This window comes from Protomyctophum parallelum, assembly GCF_964188405.1.
Source record: "Protomyctophum parallelum genome assembly, chromosome: 17".
Classification (NCBI taxonomy): Eukaryota; Metazoa; Chordata; class Actinopteri; order Myctophiformes; family Myctophidae; genus Protomyctophum; species Protomyctophum parallelum.
In genome coordinates, this window is record NC_139719.1 from 32,145,229 (window position 1) to 32,167,481 (window position 22,253).

General features: G+C 41.7%; 1 protein-coding gene across 8 annotated transcripts in view; it reads right to left on the reverse strand.

Moving 5' to 3' along the window:
- The window catches only part of plekha4 (pleckstrin homology domain containing A4), a 22,804-nt gene extending 962 nt beyond the window's left edge, over positions 1-21,842 (reverse strand). The window contains exons 1-25 of one of the 8 annotated variants that reach the window (XM_083788145.1): positions 21,527-21,839; positions 21,083-21,139; positions 18,152-18,218; positions 17,191-17,289; positions 16,831-16,903; positions 16,128-16,228; positions 15,925-16,043; positions 15,365-15,574; positions 14,377-14,701; positions 14,113-14,172; positions 11,967-12,116; positions 10,676-10,735; positions 10,370-10,450; positions 9,823-9,975; positions 9,119-9,217; positions 8,665-8,767; positions 8,403-8,488; positions 7,926-8,033; positions 7,369-7,462; positions 6,466-6,521; positions 5,640-5,780; positions 4,648-5,017; positions 3,833-3,950; positions 3,217-3,338; positions 1-1,839 (exon numbers count right to left, since the gene is read on the reverse strand). The exon at positions 1-1,839 is cut by the window's left edge and continues 962 nt beyond it. In XM_083788145.1, the coding sequence (XP_083644271.1) occupies positions 581-1,839; positions 3,217-3,338; positions 3,833-3,950; positions 4,648-5,017; positions 5,640-5,780; positions 6,466-6,521; positions 7,369-7,462; positions 7,926-8,033; positions 8,403-8,488; positions 8,665-8,767; positions 9,119-9,217; positions 9,823-9,975; positions 10,370-10,450; positions 10,676-10,735; positions 11,967-12,116; positions 14,113-14,172; positions 14,377-14,701; positions 15,365-15,574; positions 15,925-16,043; positions 16,128-16,228; positions 16,831-16,903; positions 17,191-17,289; positions 18,152-18,218; positions 21,083-21,139; positions 21,527-21,567 (4,152 nt within the window). In that variant the 5' untranslated portion in view covers positions 21,568-21,839 and the 3' untranslated portion in view covers positions 1-580. The other 7 variants (XM_083788144.1, XM_083788151.1, XM_083788148.1 and 4 more) reach the window with 7 other exon arrangements.
- Between the last annotated feature and the right edge of the window lie 411 nt (positions 21,843-22,253).

Here is a 22,253-nt window from a genome sequence, read left to right on the forward strand (position 1 = left end):
CTGATAAAAAGAGGCCAAATGTTCGAATTGAGTATATGTCATACATACATCGTGTCATGTATGTATGTTTAATCATTTGAGATACAAAACACAATCCATAGTTGTTAGTGAATATATAACGAGGGTTATGCTACCAAACATAATACATTCCACTGCATTATCAGCATTAATACTTTGTGTTAGATAGTATGATGGGAGTGGAATGGAAGTGTTAACATGAAAGATACTGTATGAAATTTCACTGCTATCATAGACTGCATTATTGACCACTGTAAAGTAGGATAACAGCAGGCTATGCATATGGTAAATAAGATTTAAGACTATTTGTTTTATGCTAATTCCTTACAAGCCACATAATAATTATGAATACGGTTGGAATTTTTCAAGTTAGCCAATGATACCAAACATTTCCAAGGTCCTCTCCAATAATATGATCCCATTTTTATACCATCAAATTCTGGTCCAATTTCATTCAATGCTACTTTAGGCTTTTAGTTTTCAACTTTATGAAGTACTTAATCTCGTTCTTGTCCTTCTCAAGTAAATTTTGCGTAAAGCCTTCACCCTCATCCCTGTTGTTCTACAAACTTGTCCTTATTATTGTAACTCTGGTCTTTCCAAAAGAAGTACTCCGGATTACCCTTTCATCCTCATAAGAATTGGATCGAGTGTCACCCTCTTGGATCATCTCGAGGCCCTCACATAAACTGCTAGCTTTCTTCAACTCTTCTTTGTCCTTTTTCTTCTCTGCTGATACCGTTCCTGCACTGTCGTCTTCTCCCGTTATTGAGCATTTATCTGAAGCCTGATCAGAACCGTCCTGATCAGAAGCTCCATTACTGGGTTGCTCGACTTTTAACAGTTTCTCCTGCCTTTTGTCGTCATCGACACATTCAGGGATGTCTTCATAAATGCATAGATCTTTCACTGGCTGGACTGAGGTATTTGTCATTGCTTGGGCAGAGGGAGAATCTTGTCTGTTCTCATATGTTATTGTTGAATCCTGGTATTTGTCGCTGTTTGAGAGGCTGTCTCCATCATCCTCCAATGATGCATTTACACTTTCAGAGGATATTGGTTGGTTGGAATCTTGAATCTGTAGGTCACAGTGTGTCATCATATCGCTACAGGTCTCTTCTTCTGGTGCAGATTGCTTGGCCGACAGCAGCTCTGTTTCACCTTCTAACTCGGATGGTGTCGGGACATTTAAGCTTATGTCATTCTTTGTTATGTCAGAGTCTGAGATGTTGATGTCACATGCGATCTTGTAGAAGAGAGAATGGTTCTCTCTCATTTTCTCCAGACTTTGACTGACGACGGATGAGATGTCGTTTGAATCGGCCACAGAGTCATGGCATGGCAGCTGGCTGTTGATGTTTGATATCTCCTCATCACACAGTGGCTCTGCGCTGCTGTGGTCCTGCAATGGTATGAACCCATGCCACTGATTGGTGGAGAGAAACCACTTGGTTCTCAGATTGCCGGACGACAAAGTGCTTTCATCACAATCATTTGGGCTTTCTTCGTGCTCTTCCTCTTGTTTATAACAGTCTCTCATTCTAAATGCTTTGCCTTCATCTCTCTGGTGGACAGTCATAGATGAGATATGATAAGGTGAGTCAGGGTGTTTGATTTTATGTCTGGCAACCCCTTTCTTCCCACTATTACCTCTGTTTTGCGCTTTGTTTCCAAAATGACTTTTAAGCTTTCTCACATGTCCGTCTCCTTCCTCTTCATCGTGAGAGGTGCCACTAGAGGTGCGAACCTCTGCAGGGCCATACTCCTGAGGCCCGCCATCACTATCACAACAGCTTCCATAGCTGTCATGAGGTTCTGAGTCTGAAAAGAAAGAGAGTTACATAAATGAAGTAGGCCTACTTGCTCACAAGTTGAAAGTCAGTGTCAAATACTGTTGTTTCCTGGTTAAAACCTGGATAAACATTTTTTAATCTTTTATGCAGCGGACCCCCAAATTGACTTTAATTTGGCCCTGTGATGAATACTTTGGTTTAATGTCTAATTTATACACACATAATAAAGCGCTATATTTTGATATTTACTGTTATAGTGTTGTTCAGTAACAGGGATCTCCCCATCTCTCCAGAAATAGAAAATACATTTTCAGGTGGATTGCCAATCTCATCCAATCAGGAGAGAGAATACATTTATGTAGTGTACAAATGTGTCTGCTTATTTATTTATTGCAAATTACTATGAAAACCTGTAAAACCTGTCAGTGACCCAGTCAGTGACTCCGTAACACCACCATATATGGCCGTCAGTCCACCACGCCTCGTGACATGTCACGCCACCATATATGGTCGTCAGTCCGTCATGCCTCGTGACACGCACCATATATGACCGTCTCCATGAAGATCACGACACTGACCTCAATAAATCCTGAATAGCCATACATGGAGAAGACTGGACCATCGCCTAGATCTGCATATATGGAGCCGGCCAGCAACTCTACATCTGACCTCAAACTTCAAACCCTATAGATCTCCATATATGACCTGTTCTGACATTCCATACTCAAGCCAGACCTCATCAAATCCTGTACACTCAAGACAATGCCCCTGCTGCCACCCTTAGATCTCCATATAGAGCTGACCTGTTCTGACATTCCATATGTTGATCTGACCTCATCAAACCCTGTACACTCAAGACACGCTCCATATATGGCTAGTACAGAATTAATTCCATATGTTGATCTGAACCCCCATGCCAAAGCGACAGCACTCGTCCAGCAGTCTGCCATCACCTGGGCGGATGCATGCTCGCTTCTCTCCCTCAGGCCGTCTTACTGGTTTAATGACTTTCATCTCTTCTGATTACTAAAGGACAGGAGATACGGGAGACCCCTGGTACGATAGCAATATTTAACACCAATTTTAACAAAAAACACAATTAACTGCACATTTTAATAATGACTCATACTCTTACTGTATATAATCTTTTGTATTGTAGTAAATTATAGTGAACTGATAAAGTTAACTTTAACTTTAACACCCTCAAAGACCCCTGGAGTGGATGCCCACTTTGAACACCACTGATCTGAGGAGTGCCCAGAATTCATATCAACCTGGGGGGTCACTGCACTAAATAAGGCTTAAATTGAGACAACAGGTGAAGGCCCAATCAACCAATCTGCTACGCCCCTGGGCCCTGGACTGCATTTTATAATTTACTGTGGTATTATTGTGAAAAGAGTACCTGACTTCTGCCTGCTCTTTCTAGGCATGTCATTGGTTAGGGTAGGGGGACCCTGGGGGAGTTCCCGCCTCTCCCTCTTGATTGGCAGGTGGCGGGGTACTATAGGACTCTCTCTGACTGCACTGAGGGAGAGAGAGACAGAGACACATACAGAGGACACTGACGGTATCTACCATACATACATTATTATGCAGATGCACACTCTATAGCCCCCCAAAACAATCACACTCGTGTGAAGTGTTAGGTCCCACTGTATTTATTTCAGCCACATGATGTCTTACGTCATCATTTAGGACATAAACGTATGAATGCCATTTTTACACATTTTTGTGTAAAAATGCTCTTATCATCATAACATCACATTCCATGCTCAGCCAATCAGCTGAGCATTCAGCCAATAAAATCATCTCATTCCGTACTACAAACACACAAAGCTGTGCATAAGGAGGTGCTAGCTAGCGCTCCTCAAAAATAAACCATTCGCTTGTTAGGACCAGGAAAAATGGTCTGCACAATGTCTATTTCTCAAATTATACTATACTTGTGGGATTATTTGGACTACACAAGTATACTAATACACACATGCACACTCGCCCCCTCACTCCATGGATCTCACCTCCGGATCACTCTCTCCCGTATTCGCTCCACACGACGGAGTTTGGCTTCTCGTTGCTCTGGGGTCAGACATTGGTCAGGGTCCAGGTCAGGGTTCAGGAGGACAGAGGGACTTCCTTCTACCTGGTCAAAATGTTATTAGACAAAATTGACCATGACATGCTGCACGTAATAGTATTAAGGTACACAGTGACGCAACACTTACGGGTCAATTCTTACAATCTCAGAGCGAAAATGACACAGAGGAATGCAAATCGTCACTATACATTCAGTAGCAATGGTGTAGTACTAGTGAGTATTTAAAATATACATTTTACGGCATGGCTCCTCAGAGGTGAGCTGTCTAGAGACAGACAGACAGATTGTGAGACATTGTCTAAAGTGCCATCATGGCAATGGCATACTGTACATTACTTACAAGTCTTACATACATTTTATAATGACAATTATAACATTTTATAATTTTATATTGTCATTTTATGACAACAATTATAAAATGGGGCTCCTCTGATCAGATTGCCCTATTTCGGAGTCACACATCATAAGTACAGTACTGTCTGTATGTCATGAGACAGACTTCACAGGCTGGCCACATGAAGTCTGAGATCCACATTGGAGCCACCTTCCTGTGTGGCTCCAAAGATCCACATGATTACAATTTTGAGACACAGGTACAATAAACACTGAAAGGATGAAATGAGCTAAAAATAAGACTCTGAACAAGCACAACTCTAGGGATCATCTTGGGGACTTCTTTGCACAGTCAGTGTTTCTCTTAGCCTAACATTTTTAAGTCACACTTCCATGTCCTGAAACCTACTTGCTCGTGGGCCCGGATCCTTGGACTCTCCGTAGGCTCTGCCTCACTCACATCAGGCCAGTGGTCTTCCCTGAGGGGCCTAGTCATGTTCTGATGCTGCCTACTTGCAGTGGGACCACGCACGTGATCACTTCTTTCCGAGAACCAGCCTTGATAACACGTCGTCTCTGGCTGTGGCTGCCGAAGTAGCTTGCTCAGTGTTTTCTTGCTCTGGTCAGCCGTCTTCTGCTGCATGTCTGGTGGGACTTGCTCAGGCAGTGGAGTGGCCAGCTCCGCCGGGGGGTCTTCCACAGAAACCCGTCTGGCCATGAGCGAAGAGGGCAGAACAGCTGTGACGACACGCGTCACCCTCAGAGGAAAGGGGGTCTATAGGGAAATTACACGTTAGAGCAAGACTGTAATTGGCAATAAGAGACTAATTGTTGCATTCGATAACGTCGTAATGGGCAGTCACTCACTCATACCGATTAGCAGTGGTGGACAGTAAAAAAAGCTAATTTACTTGAGTAAGTATAAATGTATCGATACTTTGAGTATTTGTATATATCTTTTTTTGGATACTTGGATGGCTTCACTCCACTGCATTTCAAAGACAAATGTTGTACTTTTGAGTTTGACTACCTTTCTAGGAAGGAAGAAAATACATTATGAATTAACAACTTAAGCCCTATATCACTATTATTAATATTTCATTTCATTTCTGGAAAATCTGACATTTTGGGGAACTGTCTAAATTCTATTACTGCAATGCATTTAAAAATGTACTTTGTAATTTTTACTTTTGAAAGCAAAAAAAAAAGCTCTCCAGTACTTTAACTCAAGTAAAGATTTGACAGAGCAACTTCCACTTGTAGTTGAGTAATATTTGACCAGGAGTATTTATACTTTGACTCAAGTACTGGAGTTGAATACTTTGTCCACCACTGATAGTAAGAGATAGTAGTTGTTGCCATTCAGTCAATCATACTGATTAGTGATTTGGTCCGACCTCTTCTCTGTGCTCTGAACTTTGACCCGGGGCGTGCTGGTTACTGTGGCTTGGGAGGGGCGGCTTCTTCCGATTGGACAGCCTGATGTCCTGGTTTCTCTTCATCCTCTCCATCTGCTCGTCCTCGCTCATCTTTGCTTTCTATGGAAGGAGACAGAGAATCCTTAAGCCTGAGTTTATGCTTAGTTGCATACATTGCAGCTACCAACCATGCACCACAAATAGCCAATCTACAAGCTCACAACATGTCGCGTCACGTGTTGTGAGCTCGTAGATCAGCTGTTTTCGGTGTGTGACACCGGCACGCGACCAAGCATAAATCAGGCTTTAGAATGCTAATGTGAAACATGTATGAACCCAAAATGCACACCTATAGGCAGTGCCAACCTTCTGTGCACACGTCGAAAATGTCAAGACTGGAATGAGCGCACTAGCTTGCAGTTCCACATCAGATCCAGTGTGTGTGGGGGGTGGGATGTATGTGTTAATACGTGCGCATGTGCATTCATATGTGTGCATAGGTGCGAATGTGCTTGATCTCGCTTCCATGCATTTGTGTGCATGTGTGGGAATGTAAAGGGGAAGAGTAGAGGGGGTTGGGTGAGCCTCAGAGAAGTGTGCTTCTACTTCCCCCTTTTGTCTACAACGGGTATTGCAACATGCCCTAATTGCAAGGAAGCTGAGGAAATCAAAGAATTGGAATTTGGCTGTGATTGCAAAGGGGGGGATCAGCTTGACTGCTTCTATATTTGGACCGCGCTGGATTGCATTCCATGCATCCAGATATAGTTACCAAATACGCAGCGAAGACAATGGATCATCAAACCTTGGTTGATTGGATGGAGGCATCTGGTGTGGTCCACCTCGAACTAGACTGGGATTCTGAAATAAATGTAACAGGAAGCGATGAGAAAGAAGGAGTCAGAGAGGGGGTGGGCGGGGGTGAGTGGCAGAATGATAGAGAAATGTGGGTGAGGGAGGAAAACATTAGGGTGCGGTACAAAACTAAATAGCATTGTGTGATCAAGCCCAGTCACAGAAGCCTCATCACAATCATCACGATGATTCAGTTATACTACTATATTGATATTAAATAGTAAGTATGGTAAGTAGCATGAATTGGGATCTGGCATTTCCTGAGTATTGTAAATATTTCTGTAAATACATATTTTTCTGCTACTGGAGCTTTTACCGTTATGTATTTGAAGGTCTTACTGATGAATGTAGTACAATGCATAGAGAATAGACCACAATGGAAACAAGCCCCTCGGGGCTTTTTGTGTCATCCTTTGAGTTTTCTTGACTATACTGCTGTGCTGTTAAAGTATTCAATCAATCTGGCCTATATCACCCGTTTCCTTAGACTGCGGCAGCTTGACGTAGTGAACACCACCTTTGCAGATGCAAAGATACAGGCTACCATTCATTTTCAATGGAAGCCAGCCACATGAAGATACAAAGATACATCCAATGTTTGTAGCTGCTGCAAAAGCTACAACATCTACAAAAAAGATACAAATAATTCTGAACGCAGCATCACCCACAATCCAACCCTTGATGCGATGCTGCCGAGTACCAAGCAGGGAATGATTGGGTACCATTTCATTTATATTATAGTCTTTGATACTACTCAACCAGTGATTGAACCCTGACCTCCCACTTTCTAACCACAAGGCCACTGGTTAAGTAGGCGATTTCTAATGATTCTATTTGAGAGTATCTCACTCACCATGTGTGTCTCTGTGTGTTCTCTCACTAAGTATATCAGGATGGCTGTTCCCTCTTCTTCTGCGTAAAGGATCAACAGGGCCACCGTAGATACCCTGAAACGCAGACGCAGAGAAACAATGCAGTGAATGAGTATTTTTCAAATGTGACAGAAAAGTACAACAGAGCACGCACATCCACTCACTAAAAGCCAGGTGCCGGTCTGAGGTTAATAGAAATAATGTAAGGGCCGCACACTGGAATAATTAAGCTCCAAAGCTTACACATAATATTTTAAGGTTCCTTACACCATAGTGGACATGACGTTTTGAGTCTCATGGCTCTTCATCAGATTTTTCAAATGTGGACAGTACAGACCTCTCTTCCTGGTTTGACGATTATTATCAATGTAATCAACCTCATGTGTGTCAGGTATCAGAATGTAAAGAGTCTGTCTACAGAATATTTCCACTGCAGACACCAATAAACAGAGGCAGAACTTGACAGGTCACATAAAATAATAACCTTTATTGATGCCATACAGTAAATCATAGAATTAATAGCATCTCTAATCCATACCTCATAGGTGGGGTCGGCCCATCCATGTCCTGCATGGTCCCTGCTCTGGCTGCATTCCTGCACTTCCTGAGGTAAAGGCGGTCGGGTCGGTGGCTCATACTCCACCTCCTGCAGAAGTAATTATTCACTTTACTCCTTTGTTGCAAGAAAACCCTAGCTTGGGGTCTACTGCCATGGACGGAGATCTCTGTCTTTTCAAATATTACAAAATGTATGTTTCGGGTGACTTAAAAAAAACCTGCAATAGATTTAACATAGGCGGTTTTAACTTCTGGTTCATGTTCATGGACATGGGATATTCTTTTTTGCCTTGAATAAGACACGGCTGAAAGACATGGCATGGGCGAATGAATGAATTAATACATCCGTGGTAGTCAATGCAATGGTATCACATGGGGGTCCGTGGCCTAATGCATATGAAACTGGAAATTGAAAAAGGTTTAGAATGTACTGTACTGTATATAAGACCTACAGTACCATTGGCAGTCCACTGTGTAGCCGGTCTGTGGGAGAGCCAGGGGACCCAGGGTGGGGGGCCGTCAGCTGGAACGCTGAAGGGGGCACTTGGACACAACAACAGTAGCTCTCAATGTTAAATTTATGAATTAAGAATAACATAAGTTTATGCTCACAACGTGTCATTAATTTGCCATCCATCCATCCATCCATCCATCTAGTTCTATCCATACACAATATAAAAGAGTCAATAGCTAATGTTTAGGAATGAGATGAGACTCACTGAGATGCCTCTGCAGTCCTAGAAGGAGACGGAAGTGATCCCGGTTAACCTTGAGGCCTGCAAGGATGTCTTCCATCATCCACAGCTCTCTCTGGGCCTGAGACTGCTCCTGGCAAATAAACTAAATGTTACCCATATTAACCATGGTGTCCCTATTTTGGGCACATTTCTTTTTAAATATTATATTTAATATATTTTCTCAAATGCCCCCAAATTCCCCAACATTTTTTATTTTACATTTAAAAATATAACAAAATAGATCTACAATCTCAAAACGCACCACAAGATATTGGGAGCGCATGTACATTGGCTATTTGTCCTTAAATGAAAAGCATAAGTGGTTAATTAATGAATGCATGAATGCATTTTTTTTATTAATTATTCTATAATTCAAACCACCAGACTTGGTCCATAGCTGAAATGACCCTGGTTTGGTTTGTAATTTTTTGCCTACCTGTGGCATTCCAAAGTTACATATGTGCTGAAGCTGTGACCGAATAATAGACAGTTCGCTCTCCATCCTCTCATACTGGCTCCATACCCGCTCCATTTCCTGAATCCAAAAAAAGAAATCATGTTTCTAAAGGTGAAACAGAGTGATATCTATACAAGCAACAAAAATAAATAAAATTCCTTCAACTCCATTCTATTTTTTCCCATTTTCTCCCAATTTAGTGGTTTATGTCAATTCTCTGGTGGTTACTACTGTAGGACACGAACACGTGTCACCTCTGATAAATGTGAAGTCGTCACTATGCCACTTCTTCTCACCTGACAGTGAGGTGTTTCACGCTTATTCTCAGTTTGGCTCCCCACTGAACAAGGTCCCTGAACAACCTGTAGGAGTCACTAATGCAGCGACAGTGTCACAGAGATCACTCTCCCTGCCCAGCTTCCCTCCTGCAAGCACAGCCAATTGTGTTCGCCCGGGCAAGCTGGACACACAGTAGAGGATTTGAACCCTTAGACTCATCAGTGGTGGGCAGGAACTTTACCCCCGTGCCAACCAAGCGCTAAAGCACACCCAAAATAAAACATCATCTCATTGTTTTCTGTAGTCCTTCTCATACAGTGTACACTAAGCCCCTCTCACTGCACAGCAGAGTTAAACTGTATTTTGACAAAGCCGTTTGGGTTCACTGCTCCAATCTCACGCACCAACGACACGTCACACATTCTGGCCCGGATAGTGACCAGCTCCTCCTGGAGCAAAGCCTTTTGGGACAGTGCTCCCTCCTGGGCCCGGAGACCCTGGCACCTCCACTCTTCTAGCTGGAGTCTCGTCATCTCTAAAGCACACTGGACACTGTCCTGAGGAAGGGAATGCGGAATTGGAAACGGTTAGCAATATTTACCAAAGTGGCAAAGTGGATGCAAAAATGACCCTCATGTATTGTGGTTTGGATACAGTGTGGGAAATGAACTACTAGGGAATGTTTCTGGTACATTTTGACAACTCTAAAAAAAGATATTTGAGTGAGGCTACCTAATTCAGTAGGGTTCATCCTTCGGGAACATGAAGGTGCACACCAAATTATGGCAATCCAGACAGATTTCTACACACAGTATGTCAAAATGGATACTTTTGCATGATAAAATAGGGCATTAAATAAACATAAAAATAATTATAGTATGATGGGTTCTGCCATATAGCGACAATATTATATTTGTGCATATCAGGGCATTATCATTACCAGATACTGACCTTATCCACTTGTAGCTGGGCCAGCTCGATAGACAGAGACTGTAGCAGCTTGTCACACCCACACAGCCTGGTCAGCACAGCCTGAAAAAAAAACCTATTATATTTTGCAAGAACGGTCCAGAAAATAACTAAACTGCAGCTTTATCAAGTGAATTGTGATAGCCACAAAAGGACACAAGATAAACTGCACAATAAAACTGTCAGTGCTAATGTATATGTAACTAAGACAATGTACAAATGTTGTGCATGCTCTGTGCATGAAGTTACATTGAAACAGGATATTTTACTCTATGAATCAATACTTACATCTGCGTCACTCTCAAGTGGCCTGATTGGTGGGGTTTCCCTTGGGTCAGGTTTTGGAGGCTAGAAAGTATCAAGTTCATTACTTTTCCCGCACCACCAACACTATAATTATACATATCCTTATTGTGTTTCTCGTAATAGCGTGTTGATTTTTATTTGTCATTCAAGTTGTCATTGTGAATACCTCACAATATATATGCACAGCACCTATGTTGAGTGTTTTGAGTGTGTTGCCAGAAAGCAAGGTGTGAGCCATTTTCTTACAAAAGGTACACAACACTAGCTTCTAAATATCAAAGACAACGAAGCAACTATATTATCCAGGAATTGCTGGTTAATGTATATCCAGGTATTATCAAATGAGTTTGATAATACATTTTACAGTGATCATTACAGGTTAATTTCATAACAGCCAATGACATATTTCAGCTCAACAGCCTGTTTTCTTTTTCTAGTTAGATCAATTGAGTTTAAGCAAAAGACAGACATGAGTGTTCAATCATGATTGTAGACAACATACAATACATTGTTTATTAGTGACAAATAAAAACATAAATTAACACGGTTAGTTACAATAAGTGCCAAAACTGTACATTTATTACAAAGACAAAACATTACATGACAAGATCACTGTAGGGGATTCTATTACCTCTATTTATGCTTAGAAATTAGTACACGGAACACCATGGGTTTCCAAGTGTCCAAATACAAACAGCATAGTTGTGTTACTTATTAGGGAAATACATCTGACGCTGACGGATGTTCCGACACGACACTTCCGCCGACTCTGGCTGGGACAGCAGCTATCCAAAAACTATAAAAATGGTACCCAATGCCGTGCTTGACTCTCAACACCAAGAGCTGGATTGGGGCTAAGGGTGCACTTGTACAAATCATGTCCGGGGAATGTACTTGTACATCAAGCCGCCTCATGCTGGAGAAACAGGAGACAGGCTCCTGATCTATGGACCATATGGCTCTGGAACAGTATCCCTAAGGCTATTTACTTTACTTACATTAAAAACAGATCCGGGACACAAAATGGGTCATGGCGCCACTATGTTTGGAAAACATATAGTATTACAGTACTGTACTACATTACAGTATTGCATGTTACATGCAGACATTGCCCCACAACACAGCTGATACATACAAGACCACACAAGTAGCTTCTGACAGAAAACAAGACAGAACAGATGTTTTGAGTACAGTAAAACACCAGACATTGGACAGGATTTGCAACAACATGAAACAAATAAACAAACAAACAGCACATTGAGATAGGCAATACCATAGCCGGCGGTAGCACACAAACAGATAAATGGCTGCGGTGATGGTGGTGGTGGTGGTGGTGGTGTTGTGGTGAGTTAGGAGCTTGGGCGGCTCTCGATGATGGGTGCAAAGGGGGCAGTAAGTCTGTATGAGTCGCTGTGGAGCCGTTCTGAAGAGAGACATGCAGGGATTCAATGACAAGTTAAAGGGTAAGACCACTTTTGTAGAGGTTTGGGTTGTGTAGTTACCTTGCCATGATGTAACTTCAAATGTGGACAAGAAATAAATTGCTCCAGTGATTAGAAATTGATAATTAAAAATATGCTCCTCATTGACTTACATTGTACGCTGACGTAAACAAACACAAACAAAGTTGATTCAGACAATATAGAGCATCACCAAAACTCATGTGGTTTTATTTTTTATAAAAATGTTAACTTCCTGTTGATCTGTCCATTTTTATTAGGAAGAAAACCCGAACTGGATCTGTGGATCCAGAACCAGATCTTCAAATAGTAAAATCAACAGGAAGTTAACATTTTTTATAAAAAAAATAAAACGTTTTGATGATGCTCTACATTGTCTGAATCAACTTAGTTTGTGTTTGTTTACGTACTAAAAGAGTGACTTTGAGAGCTCAATGAGGAGCATATTTTGAATTATCAATTTCTAATCACTGGAGCAATTATTTTTTATTTCTTGTCCACATTTGGAGTTAGGTGGCAAGGTAACTACACAACCCAAACCTCTGCAAAAGTGGTCTTACCCTTTAAGAGTATTGTAGGATTGTCGAAAATGACTAACCTGGTTAACCACTCCCCCTTTGAAATCACACTAAAGGGGGAGTGGGTTAACCAGGCAAAAAAATGACTACATTCGGGGGAATAAAAACACAATACATACACCAAATACAAAAACAAACTTAAATACTGGAAATTAATACTGTACTTGTCTGTCCGCTCTAGTTTTACTAAACTAGACCTGTGCCCGTCGGCCACCGACCGAACAATGCAAGTTGGGAACCTAGTATGCAATACCTGTTGTCATAGCACCCGTTTTAACCATCTGCCCGTGTCCCTTTTGTGCCCATAGTGTAAACGCCGGAGTCTCTGAGATCTCCGTATCTGTCTGTCTGTGCCTGTGTCTGACAGGGTTGGGTGTAACGGCATTATAAATAACGGCGTTATATAACGAAAATACTTTTTGGGTAACGGAGTAACCTAACAAGTTATATTTGCAATTAGAGTAATCCATTACCTAGTTACCTCTTCCAGTTCATTTAAGACCTATATTGCCCTGTTTTTTCTGTTGCCACAAAGGAAAAATAATCAAATTTCCTGAATGAATGAGCTCTGTCAACGGAGACATACGCTGCTGCAAGCAGTGACACCGTCTCGGCCCAATCGGCCACAGATGTTACACGGAAATCAGTGACTCATTATGCTTTGCCGTCTGTGGTGATTGCATAATGATTGTAATGTACTGGATTCAATAGGTCACCACTACTGGTGTGACAGCACGGCTCTTGTTTACACATTCCGTTGCCAACACGTGTGGGGAATGACGTGAGATTGAGAGAAGACGTAGAGTTTATCCTTTGCTGAGGAAGTATTCACATTAATTTATTGAGTAAAGGAGGGCAGCTCCACAACACTGGGATGCAGCAGTTTCTTTTTTTTCTCGAGAGTGGTAACAAATTACTTTTCTTAGAAGGTAATCTTGTAACGTAATAGGATTCTTTTTAATGGCAGTAATCCAGTAACCTAACAAAGTTACTTTAGAAAGTAACGTTACACACACTGGTGTCTGAAGAGTGCAAACTGACTGTGAAAAGTGGACTGGTTAAGTAATCAAATGGCAGGTTGCCATGGCAATCAATTGGCTGAGGCAGGGGCAGTGGACTTAGGCTCATTAGGTCCATTGCCTTTTGTGGCGGTTCTTGACAACCGACGTAAGGCCGGCTACTGCACTCCTTGTGGGGGTGTGGGTGGCGTGGGTCAAATTTGAAGTCGGTGGGGCGAAGGGTTCTCGAGGTAGGTGGATTAGACATAAGTATACACGTACACACAGAGACGTGGTGCATTTATTGTAAGATAATTGTCGTGATCAATATTGTACTGTGTATTGCTGATTGGCTATGTGTTTAGCGTGCACAGTATGCCTACCTTTCCCAAAGCTCTTCGCCCACTTGGCACATGAAGAATGGAGGTATAGGTAGGCGTAGGCTATGGATAATAAAATAAATAAGTACATAACTAAAAACTGTATACAGTATATATAGAAATGATATAATTTAGAATGGTCTTATCAGAGACAGAATCTTGTTTCTAATTAATGATGTATTAATTTATGCGTCAAGTCTTTTATTCTTGTGTTCAACATTATCAGAGAAATCAGTTAATTGTTTTGTTGTATGGATTCTTTCTGACCTTGCTGAGGTTTTGCCACCTCTCTGTGCCGGGGGTGTGCGGGGTGGATTTGAACTCCAGCTTGGGCGAGCCAGGAACATAGCACAGAGTCTGGGGCATCATTGACGGGTCATCCTGGGGTCGGATGTCGACCCGCCCCACTGGTGTGTGAGGTCGCGACCCCAGCTGACCTCTCGGGGTCAAAGAGCCGGTTCCCATAAATTCAGTTTGCCTGGGTGGCGTGCGGTAGCCGGAGGCGTAGGGGTAAGAGTCCTCATCATGGGATGTTGGACCACAGCCTCGTCTTCTGCTGAATTCAGGGGGACTGGGTGTGGTGGGGGACGGGCTAATCAAACACAGGGTGAGAGAGAGAGAGAGAGAGAGAGAGAGAGAGAGAGAGAGCGAGAGAGAGAGAGAGAGAGAGAGAGAAAAGAAAAGAAAAGAAAAGAAAAGAATGGTCTCTCAGTCAATTTCATCTTAAATAAACCAGTGGTTCTCAAACCATTTCATGTCAAGGACCCCCCTTTTGAAAGGTTTGTGCCAGGGACCCTCATAAGAGAAGATTTGCGTTAAAATCTTCCATTATTATTCAAAACTTTTCAAAAAATGTCACATTTCTTGAAAATAGCTTATCTAGGCCCGGGCCGGCCTAGCAGTCCGGGCACCCAGTATCCTAATGCTAACGAACTTTGCTCTCTCTTTGTTCTCTCTTTGTTTCTCTCCTCGTTACCGGTCTGTCTCCACTTACTCTATCAATAAGGCAAAAAGCCTAAACAATATATTTTTATCAATAAAAAAAGAATAGAAGATACAAGTGTTATAAAAGTATAAAATTGTGTTAAAGTGGTTAAACCGCTACTCTATTATTTAGCTGGGGACCCCCTGGAACCCCCTCAAGGACCCCTGGGGGTCCCTGGACCGCTCTCTGAGAATCATTGAAATAAACACCCTGTTTTGTAAAAGTTCACAGGTTCGCTTGATGGGATCGATGTCTTAATACCATGTCTACCTTTCCCGCATGCCGCGTCTCCCTCTCTCCCTCTCTGCATGCTGCATCGCCATCCTCCCCCCGGTGAGGTGACTCGGTTCACTCAGCGTCCTGCTGACATGCCTTGCTTTTTGAGAGAGCCCGTCTCCAATGGAGGAGGACGGACGAAGCTGATCCATCGATTCACTGCTGCCACCCATCTGTGTGAAATCGTGATAGCTCGAGCAACGTCTGGAAAAGAATCAGAAGCAACTCTGCCGTCACATCACAGGATTATACTGTAGGTGTAAAAAATCTGTGTGCATTTTTTGTCATTTTCAGAAAGAGATAAAATAATGAAGAAGATAGCAAGGAGAAAAATCAAACAGTAAAAAAAAACTAAAACAATGTCGGCTATACAGTACTATGTACAGTATATGAGGTGCAAAGTGGTAACACTTCGGTAAAGGAGGAGACGAGGGCAGCTTTAAAAATAACTGATCATGTTGAACATTTCCAACGATGATTATATGTTTGTATGTAGTGTTCATGCAGTGTATAACATATGCATGATTTCCCCACTGACTAGCATTGTACTGCACCTGCTGAGGGAGCTGTCAGACTCCATGACAGCAGACTGAGTCAGAGCTCGGACCCAACCGAGCATGTCCTCCTGAGTGTCTGCACTGAAGAAGTACGAACGCATTCCCTGATGCACCACCTATAGGAGAGGATAATGTTCATTCAGCAGCATGTCATCAGTCTTGACAAAAGGAGTAAATTCACTTAAATTACATGTTTGTACCTTGAAGGTGTACTTCCTGTTCTTGCACTCTCGCGGTGAGCAGAAGAGAATGTTGTAGCTAGGAAGCGGGATGCTGCCCAGTACAGATTCTTCTCTGCTGTCTGAAAAGGAACATAACATAATTCCAAAATGAGATGAATGAGCCCTTTCTAGAAATTATGTTGTATGGTTCCTAGACTGATATTTAGGGCCAAGCTGAAAATGCAAGGTGCTCTTCTAAAACGCTCATCCAAATACCCAAAGTTGAATAGTTTTCAACTCTTTGCAGCCAGATAAAAATACCAGAATAGATGCTCAGCGCCTCGTAACACTGCTGGTATTTCTCGCATATAATACGCAGTGCTCCCATTGAAGAAAATTCTAAACACATTACAGTACACAACACGGATGATAGTGATGTGTCTCCAGTCTCTTCTGTGTGTTGCACGGCTCGCAATGCATTTCCAATGGGAGTCACGTGGTTTGACGAGACAAACATGGGGGAAGGAGGGCAGAAGACAACCAGGGAGCATGCTTTTCCTGTCAAACCACGTGACTCCCATTTAAAGTGTATTTTGCGAGTCGTGCGACACACAGAAGAGAGGAGACACAGAGGAGACAGCTGTCTCTCAGGTGTGAATGGCGCCTATGCAATCTATGAAAAGGTTTAATCTGCAAAACATCTATAGTAAATAATAACACATATAGTTGGACTGGGGCTTACCTTTGTAGTAAAACAGACAGTAGTTTGAGAGGACGAACCATCTTCTCTTCCATAGCTTCAAGCCACTGCTATCCTATAGAAGGAAACAGAATGATCACTGAGTGATGTGACGCCAATAATGGAAAAGGTACCGTACTTGGTTATACTTTTTAAATCTTAGTTATGTTACATATAATGTATGGCATAAATCTCTTTCTTTCCAAGAATTGCATTAATAGTACTGGAATTTAAGAATGATCCAGTTAGTTGTACAAACTGTCCCTTACGTAAACATCACAGAGGTTGCTTTACATTTGTACTGTACATGTACTGTAGAAGCAGCAAAACTATTGTGTGTGGAGAAAAAATGTGTAACAGTACTTTTTTACAGAGCCATCCTCTGATGACCACAGGACAGTTGGGGTCTCTTTTGGCAGCCCTACATCTTTTCCCAAATGCCTGCACTCTGTCTCCACTGCCCTGGTAGAGGAGGAGAGAATATTTAATAAATATTTGTTATGTCATATAAAAACAAGGTTAATGTAATGTCTGTTTGTATTGTGGAAAGAAATGGGTGGTTCTATACGCACTATACTGCAACTGAACAAATGTGACATCTCAGAACCTCAATAAAAAAACATTGAAGAAGAAAAAAAAAAAGCAGCATTCCATATCTGTAAACTAGCAGCCTTACAACATGCCGTACAAAAAGTAGAGCCTGACCCATGGCAGATTTTTGGGTCGAATGCCAATCCCAATTTTTGAGAGTCCCAGACTATGGATTACTGATGTTTTGAACGATATTTTGTCAGAGATTGCTCAAATGTTCGAATCAATTTGAGCAAGTTAGGTTTGATCCAAATAGAAGAATTAACTAAGAAGCAAATAAATAAATAAAAATCACACCCGTGTGAAGTGAGGGGCACTCTTATCATCATACGTCATCTCATTCTGGCCAATCACAATTTGCGTCCTCACTTTTCAGCCCGCACTTTTAGCTTCAATATGTACTTTGCTCAGCCAATCAAATCATCGCTATGGGGTGATCAGCCAATCACAAGCCAATGTTTGTGTTCACACAAACCCGGAAAGGCACCCACTTATGGTGCCTGTATCAAAATATGTATATAAAACAATCACTGATCTACATCTACAAGCTCACAACGCATCAGTGCAACGCGTTTTCATCTATTTCTGATTAATGATTGGGACACATCGGCAACATAATTGAAGATGCCGATGTCAAGTCAAATAATGGCCAATCGGTCGGGCTCTATAACAAAAAGGCATCGACACATTTGTTCTCATTGTACAAGGATAGCCATGCAAGCTAATAACAAACTTTTTGGACAGGGAAGGATATGGTAGCCACACTGGATGCTTGGCTTACTCTGTCCTGGTCTTCCATTCTGCAAAGTAAACAGAACGTTCATTTTGTTATTATAGGCCACCATTGAAGATAACAAATCAAGTCATAAAATGGTCTTAAAGATAAGGTAAAGAAAATGCGGTGAAGAGGATATGTATGGTAATACAAAACCATTATCATCAAGAAAACCAATGACTGGAATGAATTGAATGTAGTATGGTAAATAAATACAATATAAATAAGGTTTTGTGATTTATTTTAATGACAGGGGACCAGGAAGGCATCACTCACATTTATTTCCTTTTCAAAATTAATGGACCAATAGAAACGTTTCTCCTTTGTGACTGATCCGGCAGTTAGACCAATAGCAGAACTGCATTTGAACTTTAGAGCTGTACTGCAACCTATTAAGTCTAACTCTCACTGCAACCACATGGCCAAGTTGGGTATAAAGAGTAAGGTCACAAGATCCATTTATTTATATCAGAGATAACTACTTACCATATATAATTGGTGAACATACATGAATATACTATACTAATTTACTTAAGAGTAAAACAGCTAAGTAGAAATAATTTAATTGCGTTAAAGAAATCAGAAATGAAAGGCCCTTATACAAGTCTGATCTCTTACACCAACAAACACTGAGCAAAGTAATATGCAGAAAATATCAGGACATAAAAAGTAACATAACCAACGTAACTATGACCCTAGCAGTCTGCCTATAACTATACATTTGAATGAGCTGAATGAGAAGTGAGTGGGGCCTCACCAGTAACAGACACCGACTAATGCTAATATTAACGAAAAAAACAAAGTACTAACCCTGGTTCCTCTATGTTTCTGCAGTCCAATTAATCCTATACCAGCACCACTCTGTGTCCTCCTAGGATGTACACACAACCCAGGTGTCCTCCTAGCATGTACACACAACCCTCCATATCGTAGAGGATTTTCCCCCAGTCAACTGTTCATTCTAAACAGAGAGACCAGCAGCACCCCTCTCCCAGAATTCTATTCTGGGCCATAACAGGCCATCGCGCATCCCCGCCACGAAACGGACAGGTGACAGCTGCATCGCCCTGGTAGCAGGGAGGGGCCTGCGAGTGTGTGAAAACCAATCTGGCAGCAGGCGAGGGACTGGTATGAAAGACATGCCTGGGAATGGGTCCCAAAGTGCACACAGCAGACTGGACTGAACTAGACTGCTTGAGGGCAGAAAGCCTAAATAAAAGACTGGTGTTGGAGAAGTTAGGTGGCATGTCGAGGGGAAATGCAGGGTATGATTTGCTGATGGGGAATAACTCTGCTTTCCCTGCTTCTGGTCAGACTGAATTAAATACATGTATGCAAATTGCAAAACATACAAAAGGAAATTATTTTGTGAAGTGTATACTTTCTGATGTTTGATATTTATGATATGGTAATATACTAATATCACAATTTAGCATTTTAATTTAAATGTATCTATTTACTTAAAAAATAGTAACAGTGACCTGCAACCTCACAACACATTGTGACAAATAACATTTTATAATTCTATGACAATGTGTTAAATCATTCTTAAAAAAATTAATGTTGTCAACGCTTGTAACATGAATCACGTTCCTTCATGTTGGTCATAACAAATAAGAGACCATTACAATTTAAGCATTTAGAAGATGCTCTTATCGAAGCAACAAAATGCAAGATCTGAGATCCTGAGTAAGGGGCATGAACCCTTATCAACAAAGGATCATCATGAACTGTAAATTGAGTGCAAGAAAATTAATGAGGAGTGCTAGGTAGGGGATGAGGTAGAGTGAAGAGGCAAGTTTTCAGACTGCAACAGCAATTAAGGAGTGAGTCTGCAGTCCTGACTGAGGGCAGGAGGTCGGAGGTGATGCTTGATGCAAGTTTAGAGCCAGGAGACTGAGAGAAGAGTGGCCAGGGTGTCGTAGAGAAGGGAGGTTTGTTAGCTGATCTAACTGGGCTGGAAGGGGTGTACTGTAGAGGTGCATCGTATCCTGAAGCCTGAAGGTAAGGGATGCCATGCCCTTGACTGGCAAATCCAGCTGTTAATTATACTCACTACAACTACTGTAAATGTGCCATTCTACATGTACTGTATACTATAAAGCTATTGTATTCCGATCACACACAGCAACAGGAGCATAGCGGAGGAAGATTCATGAGAAACTTCTGAAACACAGCCACCGCAAGCAATCGTGGGTGACGGGGCAATTTTACATGGTTAACATAAGGAAATCTATTCCAATCCACAACAATCGGCTAACAGTAAGACACTGGAATAAAATGGAGACAACAAACAAGCCTTTGTCCAAGATGAGAGCTAAAGACTCACATCCAATGGGGGTTTCGTGGGTGTTGTGAAATATTTGGAAAATCTCCTCCTTAATCAGTGGGAGTCACTTGCTCAGGGAGGAGACGAGTTGAAATGCTAAAGAGCGTTAGAGCTGAGGACAAATGGTGGGTTTGTGCACCACACAGAGTGCGCTTTGTGGTGACCAGCGACCCTGGATCATCATGTGAAGGTCGACACAGAGCGTCTGAATACATCACACCGCCAAATATCAACCATCTGCATCTAAACACAGGACCACAATGATAACATTTGCATGTCTTCAAAAGTCAACAAAGCCACCACTATACATTTAACCTCGATGGGTTAAGTAGTGACGCAGGCCACCACATCACCCAGTGGGTAGATTTCCTGATGAGGAAATGGGAAATTCGGACACGCATCCTAAACGTTTTATTTTATATCACCAGAGGACAGTGATGCTGGGATTTGGGAAATGTAAAAGTGCAATGTCAAAGCTTGACCAAGCTGTGAATAAGCCCCTGCATGAGTTCCCTATTTCAACCGCAGACAACGAGTCACACAGGGCCAGCCGTACATACAGTCCTGTTAACCCTGGGACGCCAGATTGAGTAGCATCATCCAGGAACAGACTTTTCCTGTTGATATAGAGTGGTAAATTAAACGGATGAATGGTATAACGGAGAAAATAAGAGATGAAACTGGGGAAAACTACAGTATGATTTGTTTGCAATTGCATGCATCTAAAACATAACATATAACTTACTTATATTACTTACTATAGGCCTATTATAAGTAAGTACCGTATGTGGCCCAAAACATAAACACCAAACAGTAAACAGTAAATAAACATCAAAAGTGCAATAAAATGTATTGCAACAGTAGCAAGCAACATTAGCATAGACTGATGAAAACTATTAATACAAAAGTTGATTTGAAATTATCTCTAGCAAATACTTTAAACACTGACCACCAGGATACTTTGTCATGTGTTCATGGAATGTAAAGATGCCATATTGCTGTACCTGACTAATCGTGGCCGCCTGCTGACACCTTCATGCTCCATCACTTGGCACAGTTCCTCACAGCATCTCCTCAGTGTTGGCTGCTCTCTCTCCCTGGCTACCAGCAACTCTCCTGTTGTCCATATGCAATAACAACACTTTCCTGCTACGCTGCTCCTCTCCTTGCATGTGTTAATGTGCCTTTTTCGCTCTCTCTCTCTCTCTCCCACCCTCCGTTCTTCTGACGTCTATCAGCGATGATTGTTCGGTGATCTACCTACGCTGGCCGTTGACACTCAATCTGTCTTTCTACCCTCTAACAGTACACTATCTGTGCTCCCTTTCTTCCCCTCTCTCTCTCTCTCTCTCTCTCTCTCTCTCTCTCTCCTTCCCTGCTTCTGTCCCTCCCTCTCACCCTGTCCCTTGGCACACTCAAGGAGTGTGAATCTACATTCTCCTGCCCTTCATCACGTTTTTGATTATCATATATGCTCACATTTTTCCATTTGCAAGTTTGAGTGTCAGCCATGCAGCTGCTATACAAGCAATCACATATTTCCAAGTTGTCTTTTTCTTATCAAAAACTCAAAGATGTAAGTTTAAAATCTGGAAATTATTAAATTAATTATTATAGAAATCAACTAGTCCTGATAAAATAGTATGGCAACAGATTCAGGTTATTCTTGCACTATAGTCAGCAATTTTTTTAATATATTATTATTATATATTATCTATATTGCCTCTGCCA